Below are 19,381 nucleotides of genomic sequence, written 5' to 3'. Positions count from 1 at the left end.
AGGAGGCGGATGCCAAGGAGGCTGCCAAGCAGGGTTTCTGTATTATTCAGTGACGAAAGGAGTCCTTAGATAATGATAATAAATTTTTGAAAGTGATTAGCAGTAAAACTAGCCTAAGTAGCAATACTATGACAACAACAATAAGCAAGCACGAGGTGCAGCAGCAACAGCAACAGCAGCAGCAGCAGCAGCAGCAGCAACAGCAACAACAGCACCAAATGCAACATTATCAGCAGCTACCCAATCCAGCTGCAGCTGAGCCTTCGGGTGGATCAAATGCCATGCAGCAGCAATTCGATTCGCTTAACAACAATGACATCCCGGCTGCTACCGGCGACAATCTGGAGGCATGCTCGACCAAGGGCCAGAAGCGACGCTCCTTGCTCAATTTCAAGTCCTTCGACTTTCACATCAAGACGCTCTACAGCGGCCTGCGTACGCCGGGCGCTGCTGGCCACAAAACGGAGGCGCAATGCCGCTCCGCCTCGTTGGGCGGCAACGCCAGCCTGGCTGTGGATGCGACTGCCAACAGGCGCATACCGCCGCATCTGCGCATCGAGTCCGTCGATCCCGATCCGCAGGGCCAGCCGGAGTCAGCGCAGCTGCTGCTCGACTATTCGCAGTCACCATTTACGCCGCGACACAACTCGGGCAGCCTGTTGCTGCCGACGATGGAGACTTATGGCGGCTGCTCCTCGCTGTCGCCGTACTATCTGTCGCCCTATATGATAGCCGGTAGCGGCGGGGGTCGTGCTGTTGGTGGTGCAGCAGCTGCGCAAGCGTCTGCCGAGGACGGCAACGCGAGCATACGTCGCTCCTCCACCTCGGACATTGTGTCCTGTCGACGACGCGGCTCAGCAAGCACCAACAGCAGTCGCAGGCCCAGCACCTCGGATCTGTTGAGGCGAGCGCGTGAGCGCCGCGGTAGCGAGGCGCGCATGGGACGCAGCGTATCACACAGCGCCATGCGCGGCGGTCTCGGTGGTGGCGGCGGTGGCGGGGCAGGCGGCATGGGTGGCAGGCGGACGAGCATGGCGTTCTAGAGACAGCAATCACCAAATCCCTGCAGATCGATTAAATCAGCTGACAAATGGCGCTTATGAATTTTTACTAACTAACACACACACACACACACATACGTAGATATGCCTCAACAAGAAGAAGAACAACATCTTTAAGTAAACAGTTTTCTTCCTGAACCGCAAAATTGAAAACACTTTAAGTACTTATATGCATATATTTACGACTATGTATACCTTAAAAAAATATGTAACACTCTAACAAAACAACAACAAAGAAAACCCAAAAAAAAAAAAACAAAAAAAAATTTACAAAACGACAAAAAAACAAATCATTTTCATCGAAATCCAAAAAAAAAAAAACAAAAAATTTTACACACAGTTCCTTCCACATCACGGAGAACTTGCTTATATATATATATATATATGTTATATATATGTTATATATATATATATATATATATATGAACTATATAACTAAATGCTTCTCTTGCTCGTGCCCCAATTTTTGATGACAATATTAGATCCTAACTGTAAACCAAGGAACACTGCTCTTAACGTTTGGTTAACTTTGTCTAGGATGCGCTTTTGCTTTACTACACACACACACACACACTTTTAAGAACATAAAACTTATGTGAATGCTCATATCAAATTAAAAAAAAAAAATGAAAAAACTGAAGCTTTTTTTATTAGCTAAGAAATTAACATAAACAAATGTTGGCAAGCAACAAACTGCATCAAATAAAATATATATAAATTATGAAAAAAATACATAAATTTTAGCTAATAACGAAAACAATTTAAATCAAATCTTATAGACATACTCATTATGTAGTTAAACAAATCAATTTAAATTTAAAAACAGCAACAAAAAATCAAGAATTTTTTTTTCTAAAGAAAAAAAAAACAAACAAACAAGATTTAACAAATGCCTTTTATTAAATGAAAAAAGTTTATATTTTAAATAATATTAAATGCCAATAATTAACTTGTTATCAAATTTGCCTCACACACACACACCCAAACACACGCACACACACAGTTTTGCAGTCACAGCCTTGAGATAAACTTATGCATTAAATAGATATATAATTAGCAATATATGCGAATACACGGCGTATACATAATGTATATTTACAAATACATAAACACACACAAACACAAATATATATACATATATAAATTCATTTATATATATATAAATATATATATATATATAAATATAAATATATATAAATATATATATATATATATATATATATATATATATATATAATTATCATTCAAGTACATAAAGTCTTTTCACATACGGACTGTGATTTCACGTAAAGTAAAATATACATACATACATATATATATATATATATATATATATATATATATATATATATATATATATATATATATATACATACACATGCACATATGTGCAGGTATATATATATAATAACAATATGATAACAATGCAAATAGTTTAAAATATTTTAGCCATAATCGAAAATGAGTTAGCAAAAGTTCATAAATTATACATATATATATATATATATATATATATATACATATATATATACATATGTATATATATACACTTTGCCTAACTGCATAAGAACTAAGAAATATTGAAATACTAAAATTAGCAACATTTACGATGTAGAGAACACAATGAAAACAGGTGGCCAACCGTTGACACTTTGTATTCACAATTAAAATGCGTTTGCGTTTGCCTTAACAAATTATCAGATAAAAGATAACAGATAACAGATAAAGTATATATACATGCATACACTATATAGATATATGTATATAACTGAATACATGAACAATTAATGCAAACGAAATCAGAATTGTTATAGCATCTATATATATATAGATGTACCCTATATATATGTAGTTAAGTCAGGCCGGTTTCCTCAATCCTCAGTTGAGCTGCCTGATTCGCTATCCTTAATGCTAACTGGTGCTTGAGAGATCGTGCCTAATCAACAAATAAGAAGCAGAATATATATATATATATATGCAAACGCGCAGAAAACCTTATGTAATTGATGATAGTAACAATTAGTTAAACAGATCAAATCAGATCAGATCAGATCAGATTAGATAAAGTACTTTTTTAATTACCTTAAGCAACATAAGATTCGCATTTTTTGTAGTTAATCCGTCCTCAGTAACGGCCAACGGACGACAAAGGGCGGGAATGCTCGCCTAGCAAATACCCTGTACCCAATACACAGTTTGTTTTCCGCCTCGCTTACTTTTTGTCTTCTTAGCTAGTTCCACACTTCAGACGACGACAGAGTTTATAAAGAGAATCTAATAAAAAGACACACTCAAAAGTTATATTCATAGACCGTAGTGCATCCAGAATATTAATAATTAATTGCAAAAACAAAAACTTCACATTTTACTATATAATAAAAATATATAAAAATTGAATTTAGCAATGATAAAGAAAAAAACAAAAACAAAAAGAGAAATCCCTTCTAGAATTTGCAATACGAAAGGCAACTAGACTGGCAGATGGCAAATAAGTAGCTTTATGGACTCATAATAGGTATAAGCATATATATACATATATATAATTTATATTTAAGCAAACTGATCGATAACCTGAGACGTCTATAAACCCGCTAACAACAATAACAGGGTATGCATAGAGGACATTCAGCGTCAATTGAAAACACATAGAAAACGTAAACTGCACTCACGCATGCCAGATGCCCTGTGCCCCGCCCCCATTTACCATAATGGGTATATACTGCCCGGGCAATGTGAAGATATATATATATATATATATACCATGCCTATCCATATACACGTATATTTCAGAGCTCTATCAGACATTTGGGTGCAGGGTTAAACCCTTTAGAAAACGTTTATACGACATACATATGATCGATAGTCGATGATCGATAGGCAATAGTCGATCGTTGACGATGCCAATGGAAAGCAATAACAAGCGATAGAAAGCATCGGTGAAAAGTTCAACTAGTAAATTAATAAAGCAATACCAGAAAAGGAGCAGGAAGAACAAATAGAAGAAGAAGCAAGTTTAAATTAAATTAAATAAGAACAACTTTGATTAACAAATGAACACAAAAGTTAGCGCAGGTGCATTATAACTGTTAATTTTTTTTGTCTGTTGTTATTAAAGCGTAGCTAGTCAAACTATAATTAACAAATTATGAATAAATCTAAGACAGATCGAACAGTTCATTAAATGCCAACTGTAACAAAGAGTAACAGAAAAGTATTAAAAAATTGCGGCATACAACAGCAACAAAATTATATATATATAAAATAATAATAAATAAATAATAAACAACAAGATAGAAGAAGAAGACAGCTAGTGAATAATCTAGACAACAAATTTTACTTTACACAAGAAGAGTGTTTAAACATATTCGAGCATAACAATAAAAGGAAATCTAACAAATAATAAGTACACACACACAGTCACACACCCACACACCCACACATACATATATAACTATGTATATATAGTATATATAATAACGCCAACAATTAACAAAAGAAATGCATTAATATCCAAACAAAATTATTTTCTTATCGAAACTAGCAGTAAAAAATAAATAAATAAATAAATAAAATATATAAAAAATTAAAAACAAAATTGTAGAAAAGAACAAAATATTGCATACGCCTAAAAACAAGTTGAAATCTTAAAAAACAACAACAAGATCATCTCAGAAAGAAATTAAGAAAATAAACTAAACTCAAAACAAAAACAAAAGAGAGACAAATTTATACTAAGTAAATTGCACATACATTTCTATATAAATATATATTTCTATATATATATAAATATATAGATATATATATATACAGCAAAATTGAGTGGCTTGACCAACAGCTTTGAGCTAAGCCAGATACCTTAACAAACAAAGGTCAAACTTAAGAACATTTTAAGCAAGCAACAAATTATATGAATCACACACACTTAAACACACACACAGACACATACATATATAAATATATATGTATTTGTACAATTGCTTTATAAGAACGGCGATGCATACATAAAAGAAGCAGAACAAGAAACACATAGAGCAAAAATCCTTTACACTTCACTTTGAAACTACATTTAATATTAAAATTCGAAAAGATAAAGAAAACAAAACTAAGACAAAAAAAAAAACAAACAAAAACAAAACGGTTATAGCATCAACGGCAATAACACAGCTCAAATTCTGAGAACTTATATAAAAATACAAACTCCTTTCTTTCAATCAAATTGCGCAATGATTTTCTTCAATCTAGAGCTGATGGGGCAGAGTAAAGGTGGCATCTGGCAGCTTTCAGCTGGACTCAATATTCTAGCCAAGTCTGGGGTAGTTCTTTAGCTAAGTCACGATCATGGTAAGTTTTTGGCCAGGTTATTTCTATCAGCCTGAAGCGATCAAATCTGCACTTTGGCTAAGCATTTCGAGCTCATCTCTGCATCGAATGCTCAGCAGATAAATGGAAAAGATAAATGGTAGATATGTCATATAGATATGACAGGCAGGCAACTCTCATATATGTTTCGAGTGTCTCTAACAGTTTACTTTATTTGTATCTTGACTTTACGGTGACTGCTGAGGCGCATATCTAATCTTACCTTGCTAAACAGTTAATTCAGATTAAGCTTACTTCATTTCTCCATGCAATCTGTTTCCTGTATTTCACTCTCTCTGTTTATAAATGCTTCAATATTTCTATCTCTCTCTCTCTAGCTATCTATCGCTTTTTTTCTTTTTCTTTCTCATTTTCTTATGCTGTTTCTCTCTTTTTCTAAACAATTTTCTTTATACCTGCTTTATGTCTATCTCTCCTGTCTCTGTGTAGCTTTTCTCTTATCTCTCTCTCTTTGTCTCCCTCGTTTTTTCTCTTTCTATCTCATTTTTAAATTGTTTCTCTGTCTTTCTATGCCATTTTCATTATTCAGTCATTCTCTCTGTCTCTCCCGTCTCTTTCTTGCTATCTTTTCTCTTATCTCTCATTCTCTCTCGCTCACCCTCTTTCTATCTATACATTTTGTCTATCATCTCTTTCTCTCTGTCTACCCTCTCTTTGTCCCTCTCCCCTCCTCTTATCATTTCCCTTCGTTAAGATTTTCCCTTGAACTTTGTCCATAAACCGAGCTCTGTTTGCTTTCGGGCACATTCAGTGGATTTTCTTTTATAATCTTATTTGCTGAGCACATTAAAATAAACAAAAATAATAACAACATGTTTTGTTGGCATCCAGGAATATTGTCTTAGAGTACGTAATGTCTGGGGAAATGAACTCAGAGCTTGCTTCTTCGGGCAAAGGCCATTATTTGTGCTCGATAGGTGGGGCCGAGACGCAGTGCCTCTAGCTGCATGCATTCAGTCTCCAGGGCATCGAGCAGTTGTTGGCGCCATGGATGCAGCAGCAGCTTTTTGGTGCTGCACAGCGAGACGTTCGGCAGCCGCGAGTGCTGCTCCATGCGCTTCCAGAACTCCTGCTCATTGGACACCAGGCTGGAGATCATGCCGTGCTGCAGTGCCGCCTGGCCGTTCAGTCGCTCACCGAACAGCAGCAGCTCAGCTGCTTTGCTCCGGCCCAGCAGCTGGGGCAACGTCCAGCTAGTGCCGCCCTCGGCGCACAGGCCCAGCTGCGAGAAGGGCAGCCAAAACTGGGCAGATTCCGTGGCATAGATAACGTCGCACAGCGCACAGATGACAACGCCCAGGCCAACACAATTGCCCTGCACCAGGGCCACCAGCACCTTGCGGTTGTTCAGAATCTTCTTTACCAGCGCCTTCATCACGAAGTTCGAGGCACGAAAGTGCACGTCCAATGCCTCGGCGCCGTTCTTGCGTTGCAGCGCCAGCAGATCGGTAAGATCATTGCCCGATGTGAAGGCAGTCGAGTTGCCCGTCAGCACCACGATGCTGACCATCTCGTCCGCATTGGCCACGTCCAAGGCGCGCAGCAGCTCGTAGATGGTGCGACGGCGCAGCGCATTCTGCACAGCAGGTCGATTGAATTGTATCTCCAAAAGCGAGCCGCGACGCGCCACCCGCAGCTCCTTGAACGTATTGAAATTGGTCGCCGGAGCAGCGCTTCTACCTTCACTCATGGCAACGTTGGAAAACAGACTAGTTCTAGGGCAGCGTTTCAGTTTATTAATTGCTGTGTGGGCTAAACGCAGCGCACAAGACAATAAGCTTCGGTAAACACGAACCGATCTACAAGCATGCAAGTGAGCATATAAACACGCATACATACACACACACACATACGTCAATAGTTGTCGGTTATCACCATCGACGCTAAGTCGAGAGGGTCGCTCAGCAGCTATCGCAGATGTCGCTCAATCCAAAGTTCAGTTCCCCAGCAGCAAGAGCACCTTCTCCTTCTCTCTTTCCCTATTCACCTCTCCTTCTCCTCTTTCTTCGCCTACTTAACCAACAACACGAACAACTTGAATTCCATAAAAGAGCTGAATATAATTTTCATGTTCTTCAACAACACAAAGCACCGACTTCGAAATACCCTTTACCAAATGTTAATCAATATCTCTCCTTAAGAACATATTTTAGCGGAACTTAGTTAAGGGGTTTCGTCTCGAACTTCATCTCTTAATCAGCAAACTAGAAATTTCTAAATTGGATTTTTAGTTTGGAATTATGCAACAGTAGAAAAGATTTTAAGTTAAATAATATAGGAATAGGCATAGTAATCTAAATAAATAAAAATATACATTTGAAAATTCTAGTCTTTGAAATGTGCAGACAACTCCAACAAGTGCTCTGAAGAATGCCCTCAGCTGGCTGCTACAAACACGTTAAAGCTCCACTTACAATTACAGTGTATAAAAACTTGTTTGGAGAGTGTATTATAAATCTGTAACTGCATATTTTATATGCTATGTATAAAGTCGTATGCAGTCAGCAGAGCCAATGCGTGGTACAGAAAGAGAGACAACACCCACCAGCCGGTTGCATGAGATAGAGATATGAATGTGTAGCTCGTGCAGCTGAGCTGCTTGTGGAGCGTACGCAGTGTATATAAAACATGAGTGATAACTGATCTTCGGCAATAATGAAAACAAACCGAGATTACAAATTGCGAATAATATAATATATAGACTTTGTTGTTCCTTTAACTTCTTGACTTATTATTTTGTGAATATTAAAAGGAAAAAGATACTTTACTTCAATGATTCAGTTGCCAATCTAGCACCATTTTACAAATGTAAACATCTAATGTATGCACACTTGGTTGAGCCATGCAAAGGTCATCTCTAAGAGCTGACATTCGTTAGAGAGGCACGTAAAATAATTCCTATACTAATATTAATTTAAGAGCAGTGGGGATGGGCTTTCGACAAGTTCTTGGCCAACTGCAACGCCGGGTCTGTGTATTTTCTATGTCCCAATTAGTGCTCATCTAGGTGGGAGAACTTTTTGCGTAGCTTCTCGCGTCGCTCCTTTTTGACGTTGCGCCAGGGCTTGACTGGTGCCTCGCCAGTGACCAAGTTGCCATCGTTTGCCAGACGCACATGTGGAAAGTTGGTGCGGCCTTTTACATGCGCAACGCTCGGCTTCGAGGTGAAAAACTGTTGATCTAGTTCCTTGGACGTGCTCTTATCGATCTGTGAATAACATACATTTAAGTTAGGGTATAAAAACGTTCAACAAGCTGGAAACTTACGCGCATGGCACGTTGCTGTTGTCCGGGCAGCTGTGATTCCTCAATAGGCTTACGTTGACGCTCTGGAAATATGTGATACTCGGACTGAATAACAGAGGGTGGGCCAAGAGCAAATAGCAGTTTGCCATTGACGTAATCCTTCAGTACATAACGAGCTGACCGTGCCTGATCGGGTTGGCCATTCGAAGTCATGAAACCGCGATTATCTGCGAAATGAATAGTTGAATTCAATCTGTAATGTGTCAACTTTCGAAGTATTACTTACAGCCATAGGCAAGCAACAGCTCCTCAGAGAACGGCGGACGATCCGGATCCTCGCCTTCTAGGGGCTTGGCTATCACAATACCATACTTGTCCTCGAGAACATGGCGTGGAATACGCTCGCAGAGCAAATTTACGGCGGGCACATGATCGCGCATTTGATCAATGGGCAGTATGCCATTGAGTAACATGTCAGCCTTGGTGAGCACAAAGCTGGGCATCACCAGACCGGGACAATCACAGAGCAAAATATCATTGTCCAAGAAAAGCGTCTGAAAACGTTTTGTCTTGCCGGGCGTCGCAGATACCGAAACCTTCTTCACAGTCATCAATGAGTTAATCGTGCTGCTCTTGCCCACATTCGGATAGCCCACCATGCCGATGGTTACATGCTGTGCAGTGTGCCTCGGACCCGTGTAGATGTGACGAAGGAACTCAATTAGCTCTGTGCGTGACAGCAGATGTGCGCTGTTCTTATCCGTGGGCAACCTGGGCAGCTTGGGATCTGTTACCATAGTCGGTTTTGCTTTCATCTTATTCTCTATGGCGTCCAATGTGTGCTCGACCGCATTCAGTGACTCTTGAATCTCCTCAGCCGCTTCGCGTAGCTGCTTAAGCTCCAGCGCCGATGATGGCGAATCAACAGCATGTTTGGCGGCCTCAGCTTCACGCTTTAGCTCCTCCTCAACTAATGTGGCGGAGTAAAAGGCTGTGCGTATGCCCTCACAGTCGAAATATTGTGCCCAGTGTTGTCGCTGCTCCAGCGTTAGCAAATCCGATTTGTTTACTAAGATCATATTGAGTTTGTTACTGTCCACCTCTTTGACATACCGCTCCAGGTCGACGCTGCGAAAAAGCAACGGATTACGTGCATCCACAATCTGGACAACAACATCGGAGCGCTCAACGACACGCCACAACTGGCGCCAGAATTCCAAATTCTTTTCGTATGGCGTCATAAGGATCTCTTCGCTCTCCTGGAGCAGCGCCAAATCACGACGCCAACTAAGAAAGGCTTCGTTTTCGGCACGCTCCAAATCATCAGCGCTGGTTTCTTTGGTCCATTTGGGACGACGTGGAATTTTCAGCTGATCACGATGCTCTGCATGCTTTTGGTGCATAGTCTGTTCCTGTGTCTTGCTAAGCAGACCCACACGCTGTTTCGGATTAACAAATGTAATGTTAAGCTTCTCGGCCTGAAATTCTGTGCCAGCCAGTTCTGCAGTGCGCAAGAATGCATTGAACGACGACTCTTCGGTTACAGACGAGAGATTCAAGCGGCCCCAATCATAACCATCCTGCAGCTCTGTTGTGTGCAGCTGCGTGTAAATATATACATATGCATATAAATGAAATTAGTTAAATGCATGGGATAACGAAATTTACTACGCACCATTGTGTCATTGTCCACTTTGCGGCGTGGTGTGTGGCCAAAACGATCTTTAATTAGCTGGCGTCCCAGATTGGTGCCAGCTTTGTTCTTTTTGCCCATTTTGGCAAAAGGATAATGGTCTCAGGTAAAATTGAATTAATAAAAACAAAACACGTGCAACTGTGTAAGCTATGTCTTTGGATTTTACTTCGCAATTATCGATAATTCTATGTATTTGGTATTTATGCAGTGCAATATCAAATTAATACTAAATCGCTGTAATCGGTATTTTGTGACACCTAGTATTTTATCGTTTATTTAAATATGCGAAGCGAAGTTGTTTAAAATAACTTATAATACAAATTAAAGAAATTTAACTGTACATGACATACCTTTATCAGTTCTCCCTGTATACCCAAAATAGTAGTAGATATCGTATTCCATATATATATGTAAATGTGTGTGTGTGTGAGTGTAGTTCAGTGGCAATGTACGTTTAAAATGTGTTTAATTTTTTGGTATGGCATCGCAGTTTGTTCGAAGTTTCACAATATTCAAAAATAATCCTACGTAAAGTACACTTAACTGTTACACTTAAAAAAATGAGTGGCCGTTATTTGTTGTCAGTAGATAATAAACATAAGAAATACAGTTAATAAAACCTCTCATCGTCATCATTCCAGACAATGGGCCAGACGGCATTACGGGCACAGATGCCGCCCAATGCCTTGCAGAATGTATTGAAGGTGCTCGACTTGCTAAAGCCGAGAATCTCGCGCTCCTCGTAGATGCGGTAGGTGAACGTGCTCTCGTACGTGCCCACAAAGTGGCGGGCATAGGCGCAGATCAGCTGATCGACTATGGCCACACCGCCATCCTTCAGCTGCTGTCGCTGCACATTCGACTCCGGCGTAAAGTGCACAAAGCGGAATCTATAGAAGAGCTCCTTCAGCTCGAGCAGCTCATATGGCGTCGCATCGCTGGCCACAAACACCGTGGTCAAGTTGAATGCACGCAGCAATTGCTTTATCTGCTGTGCCGCCGCCTTGAGTGTGGGCGTGGTTGATTCCCGCGACCTCACGAAGTCGCCACGTCGAAGATGGGCGCACAAGTAGTCGCCACCGCGTGCATCGCGCTTGGGTCGCTCTAGTTCCCACATGGCGGGTCGTTGCACGCCGGCCGTTGTCTCCGTGGTACTGAGCGACATAAGCCTAAAGTCTGCGGCCACCTGGTTAAGGGACTGGGCAAAGCGCATCGAGCGCCGCGCTAGCCAAAAGTGCTCGTCGCCCCAATTGTCGTGCAGAACGGTCTCGGCGCTGAGCACCGCATAGACGCGCATGTCGTCGGCATCTTCGACACCTGACGTGTCCTCATCAATAGCCTCGCGGAGCATGCGCTGCAGCAGGCCAGCACTGCCTTGGAATCGCACACAGTGATAACGGCCGTAGCGTAGAAGTCGTTGCTGCAGCAGCGGACCTCCACTGATGGAGTTCTCATTGCAGGCTTCCATGCGATGGCCATTGGAGTCATCGCTGGCACCTGGTGTTATGCGTTCGTACTTGTCCCGGAAAATACCCTGCTCCTTCATAATTTCGTAGTGTGTCAGTCGAAAGGCCTGGGAGACGTGGACGTAGGGCGGCGCTGGCATCCCGAATTGGCGATATTCAGCCACGAACTCGTCGTAGTCGAGGACTGGCGCGTAGCGACGGAGACTATCTAAATCGAAGAAGTTGCGCCACATCAGATCGCTCTGGCCCAGGCCATGTGAGTGCCAGTGATAGAGACGTGGCCAGGGCGGTAGGACGAGTCGGACATTGCGAAAACGTTTGCGGTGTCGCAGGCGACGTACAAAAACCGCCATGCGTATGTACACATCACGACGCAGATTGAAGCCTTCGGAGATGTTGACATCGTAGAGTATATACACGGTACCACGCAACGGCAGTATGGAGCCTGGGCAGGTGTCCTTGGCGGGAAGGCGCCAAAAGAGGCGGCTTTGGCAGAAACTGTTGTTCTTCAGTTGACTGGGTTTAGCTATCGTTGTGTTATGCGGTGGTCGGCCAGACGCAGCCTGTGAAGCAGCGACCAAGAGCAGAACCAGCACAAGCTCTGACCACTGCACTGGCCACCATCTTTGCATTATTAGCCGCTTTACACACTAAAATAGGCGCTGGCTTTCTGCAAACCAAGAACTCGGGTTTTGATCTTATATCGATAGTAAATCAACTAAAAATTGAGCTTCAGAAAAATAATTTGTGTACTAAAAAAACTATCGATACTACTAATACTATCGATGCAGAATCAACACTGAACAAAATTTCAAATGAATTATGAATTTGGAAATCAATATAAATGAGTTAATTTAAACATATAATTAATTAATTAATTAATTAATTAATTATTTTTTTAACAAATGTGAAAATATGTTTTGTTATTCTATGTTTATTTCTATCAGTCGAGAATTTACCGTATTCGTGTGATATGTAGATCTACCAGGAACTTGCAATAGTATCGCAACTGCACAGATAGTTTTTAATTATTGTAAATATCGATAACTGCTAGGTAGACGACACTGCTGGTATCACTCAACTCAAAGCGGTACACGTGCGAAAGCTTTAAATTGTTTCGTTTGAATTTTTGTGTTTTTCTTATGGTTAAGAAACATAAAAAAAATTAGCGTGATGAGCTCACAAAAGCTTGAATACGATGCCAGCCTTGGCGGACATGTAACACTGCCCAGTCATGTGGCCACCTATCATTATGCATCTGGACTTCTTCAGGAGATCAAATCTATGATCGCAGATGCCCAACTGCCTGCCAGCAGTAAGCTTATTTTTCAAACGCTGCCAAAGCATATGCGCCGGCGTGCCATGTCCCACCATCCTAAGCGCCTGCCGCGTAAATACCGTTCCGCCCACAATTCTCAAATGAGTAAAGCGGGCAATCAGCCTGTAAACCATAAGCGCCCATCCCGTAAATATCGCCGACGTCCAAAAAATCTGCTAAATGAATATATCCGACGACAGCGGAAGATCAACTGGCTAGAGACCCACATTTGGCATGCCAAGCGCTTTCACATGATTGACCGCTGGGGCTATCGACTGCCCTATGCCAGCTGCGATAAAACCTACCGGGCATGTTATCGTGCCAGTGCCGAGCACTGCCTGCTACAGGACATTTCTTTTTATAGCTGCGTGCAAATGCAGGGCACTGTCGACCACCTGCGTAATGGCTTCGGGCGACTCACAAGTCCAGACTGTGGACTGGGCATAGCCGCAAAGACATATTTGAGTGGACGCCGCGAGGGCAGTATTCAGCTATTCGCCGATGGTCAGTATCCGTCGGGGGCACTGCACTGTGCCAGCTTCATGTGGCGCCCCGAAGAGCAGCCGGAGGCGCAGGCACAGCGGACTCTGTGGCTTTGGTTGCATCCTGCTGCCGTTGAGGCGACCACTTCCCAACTAATTCAAGTATTTCAGCTTAAGTCCACAAAACAGGAACAGCTTCCATTGCCCGCTGAATCAGACGAACAATCGCCGCGTTTCGTGACACACACCAAGGCGTTCGAACGGAACAAAAGCTATATCAATAAAGATACCGGCATGGAGATGATGATCTTGAATCAGGAATTCAATCGTTTTCGTCTGACTGGGCCTCGCTCTCAGTGCGTCCTGGCTGCCAGTCTACGTGTTCACCGTCAAAACAGTTCGACATTATCCAAATCGAAGGAACTGCTGGATGCATCCCATGATCTGCTAGATCAGGCTGATTACTGTGAGGCTGCCCTGCAGTTGCGTTCGCCCAGTGAAGTCTTATCCAATTTGATTCTTAGCGTAAATGTGATCGATCCGCGTCTGCAGCGACCCAGTAAGCGCACGAAAGCGTCCAATCCGGCAGCTTCTGCGGTCAACTCAACTCAGTTGCTTATGATGCAGCCCGCTAGTCCGCCCTTCAGCGACTTATGGGATCCGGAGCTGCGTGTGCGTCTCAGCGGACAAATGATGTTGACACATCAATACAATCAGCTGCGTCAAAAGCACGCCATAGTGCCTGGCGAGCCGTGTGCCTTTGAGGAGCAGATGCAGCCAATACCACTGTTGCTCATTCAACGTCCAGGATCGCAGCAAGCGAACTACAAACGTTTGGGCTATGCTGCGGGCTGGGATGTAATTGCACCCGCTCGTTACGGAATGGCGCTCTGGCAGACGCTTATCATGTGGGGCGCCCGACCTGGTGGACTGCGTGAATTCGAATCGGTAGCAAGAGAGTTGGGCGTCGATCATCATCTACCTGATACTGTGACTGGTAAGTTTCTGTTAGCTCTTTTAGACTATATATAGAATGAAAATTAGATCTTTTATCTTGCTGCTAGGTTTGGAGCAGGCAGCGAGAGCTTCTTTGGAGCGACGTGCCCGCTACTTTCGTCTGCCGCCCAACAAGCGCTGCAACTATCGCAAGCTGGCGGTGGTCAGTCCATTTAAAGCGCCATGGCAATCCCTGGTTCGTGACTGGAATCTGGAAACTTCAACGTCGCCGAAGAGCTTCTATGTGATGCGTGATCGCGCAATGTTGCAGCGTCTGGATAAATGCATGCGCCATCGAGAACAATTCCCGGATTGCCTGACTGACAATTGCCTCATCCAAGTGGAATTGCGCCTGCATACGCGGGGTAACTTGGAGAGTAATGCATTAATTTGCCTGCCTTCACGCCTCGACTGGAAACGCTACTGGCGGCAGTTAAAGCATGATAATCAGGAGCCGGTGCATACTGAACCCCTGCTGTCCGATCTTAACGAACGTTTGCGCAAGGAATTGAGGCTGGGCCACAAGCGCCTGCTGAAGCGCTTGCGAGCGCGTCGTGTGCGCGAAAAGCGACGACTGCAGGAGACAAGCACGCGACGCGTTCACATAAGGCCTGCCAAGACTGCGTCACTAGTGAGCGAGCAACTAACCAAAATGTGCAGCCTATGGCTACCGACAGAGCCCTCCGAGACGCACGACAGCGTGCGCCGGCAATGCAGCCGCGAGGTGTTTGGCTATGTGAGCTGTGCTGGCTTTAGCTTCGTGGAGGCAGCTGTTTGCGGCGTGGGCTACGTAACGGCCAATGGACTGCGACAGCTGCTCGCAGCGCGCAAGGCAGACACAGCCGGTCGCTCAAGACAGCCGCTGCTCTGTCTACTGCGCAATGCGAATAGTCGCGACTATCGATTCGCGCGCTTGCAAATCAATCTCAACTTGGCTGCTGGCGTTTAGCTTTAGATATAGATATAACAAGCGTTGAATAGATAAATATGTATGTTTTAGACTCTAAACAAATACCCCATTAAAAGCCCATTAAGAAAGACAACTTTGGGAATTGTTGTACATATTTAATACTAATTTTATTCAATTTAAAATTACTTGTATGCCATTTCTTTTAGTTCGTATGTAATTCATGTGTGTGTCTCTGTGTGTCTGTGTGTGTGTGAGAGTATGTGTCTGTGTGCTTGTGTGTGTGTAATGCTACACTCGCGATACGATCTGCTGGCCCCTAAGAGCTCGCAGAGCCTGTAGACTGAGTGAGAAGAGAGTGTGTATTCGTGTCATCTGCGAACTGAATTCGCGTTTGGAAATAATTTTGGTATCTAAAATGCGACAATGATTTAAAAATTGCTTATAACACTGAATTGGGTTATAGCTTCGCATATATACTCAATTGTCTCAATTGTTGTTCGTCTTCTTGTTGTTAATATTATTTTGTAATTATGTATTTATTTAATGTTAATGGTTATGGGAAAATGTATATTAAATGCATGTAAATTTTGCTTAATGCTTTCATATATATATATATATATATATATATATATATGTATATATATGTTATATGCATACATATATATGTATATATATGCATACATATTTATATGTCTTGTATTGATTTACTTTAAATTGTTTCTTTAGTTTTCTTTACTGGAATCGCCATTATATGCATTTATGTATACACCTATATGGAATATATATATATGTATCTATATATATATATATCTATGTTGATGTACGATGTATATAATTCATCTATGTATTCATTGATCTTTTCTGTTATGCTTCGTATTTCTTTTAGCTTGTGCGTTAAGTTTTCCATGAATTGTTGTTGATAGTTGTGCGGATATATCCGATGAAGCGATCGTGTTGTTGCTGCTGTTGTTGTTATTGTTGTTGATTAGATACAGATAGAGATACATAATTGCATTATGCCTAGAGACGCGTTCATTGTTAATGTCACTTATAATTATACAACTTAGTTGAAACATTCAATAATTAATGTTGTATTGTTGCTGTTGTTAATGTTATTAAAAATACATAAAATATGATCTTATGTTAAACTAAATACTTTAAGAAAAAACAATTAGATATACGATGCACATATATATATGATTTGCATACCAAATGATGTTCCCATCGATCTGCTCTGCTCCGATCAGCATTCATTCCTTATCGTTTATATATATATATATATATATATATATGTATATATATATATATATATATATATATATATATATATATATATATATATATATTTATCGATTACTAAAAGCTACACAAATACATGTTTAACTGAATTTGATTCGCCATTGAAATGCTTAAGTATGTATATATATATATACATACTTATACATATATATATATCCATTCATAACTGAGCACTCGCTGTTGAAAGAGAGTTGGATTAGAGTGCGCCGAACTACTTACGACTTGACTACATGTTATATTTGATTTGAATTCGAGATTTCTTTGCTTGTGTACGTATGTATGACATATATATATAAATATATGTATATATGTATATATTGATGAGTACAAGAATGTATAAATAGATGCATTTCACAATGACTTCTAAGGATTGGATTCCAGAATGCCACATGCATAAGACTTGCACAGTATAGCTATACATGAACTATATATATATATATATATATATATATATATATATATATATGTATGTATGTATATATATGTATATATTGGTACATACGTATGAGCAGTACAAGAGACACGAGGCAGTGTATATAAGTTGCCAACAAAAAAACAATAAAAAACATGCAACACATGAGCTCAAAATTTGATATCTTCCTTTGTTCTCTCGGGAAGCATATTTCCATATTTTATTGTTTGTTTTTTTTTTCATATTTTTTTTGGTCTTTGGCAAAAGGTAATGCCAATTGTGAGCCAGTTTTAGTGCTTGATGTTTAATAAGTAGTTGTAGCTGTCGCTTGCTTGCTTGGAAAGAGTGTTAGAAAAGGAGGACTCGTGTTTGACCCCGCCTTCGTTCGCGTTGTTATCGTTCGTATATATATAAAACATTTGAAATACTTTGAATTTGGTGGGTTAGTATACATATATTTAAAGATATACGTTGCATATCCTTAAAACTGGTTCTTAGCTTGTAAATTGTAAACGTGTTCGCTCTCGCGTGCCATTTCCTAAATGCGCATTCAGTAGTTGCTGCCTCTACCTCTTCCTCTTATTAGCTTTTCGGGGGAGGGGACATTAGAAAGTGTTCGGGCGGGCGAACCACAGACACATGCGACAATAAACTCTTTGCTTGCTCTCATAATTTCATTGTTTTTGTTTTTTTGTAGCTTTTACATACAAGTTTCAATTATTACAATTACTATTTATTTATTTTGTTACTCATTTAACATCACTACTAATAATCAAAAAATGGACATTTATAAACTTTTATTTATATATATTTTATATATATATATATGTATTCGTGTATATATATACATATACATATATGCATATATGTAAATATTAAAAATGTTTTGTTTTTGTTTTTGTTTTGTTTGGCCTTGTGATGCCTTGCAACATGTTTTGCAATTTCTTGTTGATTCTTTGTAATTTTGAAATTTTTTATTATTTTTTTTTTGAATTTGTGTTTCCAAAAAAGTAGTAAAAAAAGGTAAAAGTAAATGATGCCATGCAAATAATAAAAGTAAATCGCATTCAAAGTCAATAAACAATATTCATCACAGTTTGTTGTTGTTGTTGTTGTTGTTCTGTCCTCGGCTTTGTTTTGCGATTAAAGAAGAAATCGTAGAGCCCGCACAAAAAGTGTTTCATAAATTTCAAAATGCTCACAAGCAAAACGCACTTCGGGGCATACCAAAAACTCAACCTGGCTATAGTTGGCCAATAGCTTTTCTGTGTGTTTGTTTGTTTGTTTTGAATCAACTGTACCGCAGTTGATTGTAACGCGAAAAGTAAACAACCTTTTTGTATATATATCTACATATATATGTATTTTGTTTGCATTATTTTTACATTATTGCAGCAGAAATGTAATAACAAAAGAACAAACAAAAAGATAAAATTCAAATACAGAGTTAAAAATAACAGTAAAATATAAATATGCTGGTCGAGAGAGGGGCAGGGGCAGGGGAAGACAGGAGGGGGTTAATTAAATATATGCATATATATAGATGTACATAAATTAATAATTAACATACTATGTGCTGACATATAAATATTATTTCCCTTTGCTTCACATCTGACTAAAAGCAAACGCAAAGAAATCAAAATTAATTCAAGAATTGTTGCAGAAATGCATTCAAAATGTAAACGCTATGACTTAGTTCTTAAGTTTTCCATGCAGCCCACATGTCACAAATATGTAATAGTAATGAAAAAAAAAAACAAATTATATATATATATATATATGATAAATTATAGAACAACAAGCGATTCGCAAAGCATGTTTCCTACTTTACGCCTAAATCAATTCGTCAACAATTTGCAATTTTGTCAAGTTTCATTCAAAGAATTCTCGTTCGTATTTGTTTCGTTTGGTTTTGTATTTTTATGTGATAGTTGCTAGTTGTTAATCCATTTGGTATTTAGCATTAATAAAGGTTTAAACATTTTTTTTTTGCTTTTTTATATTTTTTGGTATACCACGCACAATGGTCCAATCTCGTCCTTTGGGATTTAGCTCACTTTTGATACAACTCGTAAATTTGTTGCTGTATTTTGTTTTGACATTAATTTTTTTGTA

At 40.2% G+C, this 19,381-nt stretch overlaps 5 protein-coding genes across 5 annotated transcripts; 2 read left to right on the top strand and 3 right to left on the bottom strand.

The window, feature by feature from the left end:
* The first annotated feature begins 128 nt into the window (after positions 1-128).
* LOC111598406 (homeotic protein female sterile-like) lies at positions 129-1,287 on the top strand. The gene has a single exon (XM_023313645.2). It carries the CDS (start codon positions 129-131, stop codon positions 1,041-1,043), a length of 915 nt encoding a protein of 304 aa, XP_023169413.2. The 3' UTR covers positions 1,044-1,287.
* Positions 1,288-6,065: 4,778 nt separating this feature from the next.
* Positions 6,066-7,387, bottom strand: LOC111598436 (enoyl-CoA delta isomerase 2, mitochondrial). Its single transcript, XM_023313677.2, has 2 exons — positions 7,295-7,387; positions 6,066-7,240 (listed from the first exon to the last, which is right to left on the bottom strand). Exon 2 carries the CDS (start codon positions 7,129-7,131, stop codon positions 6,313-6,315), a length of 819 nt encoding a protein of 272 aa, XP_023169445.1. The 5' UTR covers positions 7,132-7,240; positions 7,295-7,387; the 3' UTR covers positions 6,066-6,312.
* Positions 7,388-8,139: 752 nt separating this feature from the next.
* LOC111598425 (large subunit GTPase 1 homolog) lies at positions 8,140-10,572 on the bottom strand. The gene is made up of 4 exons (XM_023313668.2): positions 10,363-10,572; positions 8,974-10,288; positions 8,709-8,914; positions 8,140-8,649 (listed from the first exon to the last, which is right to left on the bottom strand). The coding sequence occupies exons 1-4, from the start codon at positions 10,459-10,461 to the stop codon at positions 8,434-8,436; spliced, it is 1,836 nt and encodes a 611-aa protein (XP_023169436.2). The 5' UTR covers positions 10,462-10,572; the 3' UTR covers positions 8,140-8,433.
* Positions 10,573-10,629: 57 nt separating this feature from the next.
* Positions 10,630-12,606, bottom strand: LOC111598426 (GDP-fucose protein O-fucosyltransferase 2). Its single transcript, XM_023313669.2, has one exon. The coding sequence runs from the start codon at positions 12,479-12,481 to the stop codon at positions 10,994-10,996; it is 1,488 nt and encodes a 495-aa protein (XP_023169437.2). The 5' UTR covers positions 12,482-12,606; the 3' UTR covers positions 10,630-10,993.
* A 324-nt stretch (positions 12,607-12,930) lies between these two features.
* LOC111598408 (ribonucleases P/MRP protein subunit POP1) lies at positions 12,931-15,688 on the top strand. The gene is made up of 2 exons (XM_023313647.2): positions 12,931-14,646; positions 14,714-15,688. Exons 1-2 carry the CDS (start codon positions 13,023-13,025, stop codon positions 15,592-15,594), a joined length of 2,505 nt encoding a protein of 834 aa, XP_023169415.2. The 5' UTR covers positions 12,931-13,022; the 3' UTR covers positions 15,595-15,688.
* Positions 15,689-19,381: the final 3,693 nt, after the last annotated feature.

The sequence above is a fragment of the Drosophila hydei genome, unplaced genomic scaffold (genome assembly GCF_003285905.1).
Source record: "Drosophila hydei strain 15085-1641.00,03,60 unplaced genomic scaffold, DhydRS2 tig00000211-arrow-pilon, whole genome shotgun sequence".
Classification (NCBI taxonomy): Eukaryota; Metazoa; Arthropoda; class Insecta; order Diptera; family Drosophilidae; genus Drosophila; species Drosophila hydei.
Note: the sequence above shows the minus strand (reverse complement) of the source record. Positions and strands in the feature narration are given on the sequence as shown.

Bases quoted from the DNA above. Each gene is read 5' to 3' on its own strand.
- LOC111598406 (XM_023313645.2), top strand. From the start codon at position 129: ATGACAACAACAATAAGCAAGCACGAGGTGCAGCAGCAACAGCAACAG.
- LOC111598436 (XM_023313677.2), bottom strand. From the start codon at position 7,131: ATGAGTGAAGGTAGAAGCGCTGCTCCGGCGACCAATTTCAATACGTTC.
- LOC111598425 (XM_023313668.2), bottom strand. From the start codon at position 10,461: ATGGGCAAAAAGAACAAAGCTGGCACCAATCTGGGACGCCAGCTAATT. The intron at 10,289-10,362 runs GTGCGTAGTAAA...ATTTACACGCAG, and splicing joins AAGTGGACAATGACACAATG to CTGCACACAACAGAGCTGCA. The intron at 8,915-8,973 runs GTAAGTAATACT...TTCATTTCGCAG, and splicing joins GCTGTTGCTTGCCTATGGCT to ATAATCGCGGTTTCATGACT.
- LOC111598426 (XM_023313669.2), bottom strand. From the start codon at position 12,481: ATGCAAAGATGGTGGCCAGTGCAGTGGTCAGAGCTTGTGCTGGTTCTG.
- LOC111598408 (XM_023313647.2), top strand. From the start codon at position 13,023: ATGAGCTCACAAAAGCTTGAATACGATGCCAGCCTTGGCGGACATGTA. The intron at 14,647-14,713 runs GTAAGTTTCTGT...TCTTGCTGCTAG, and splicing joins TCTACCTGATACTGTGACTG to GTTTGGAGCAGGCAGCGAGA.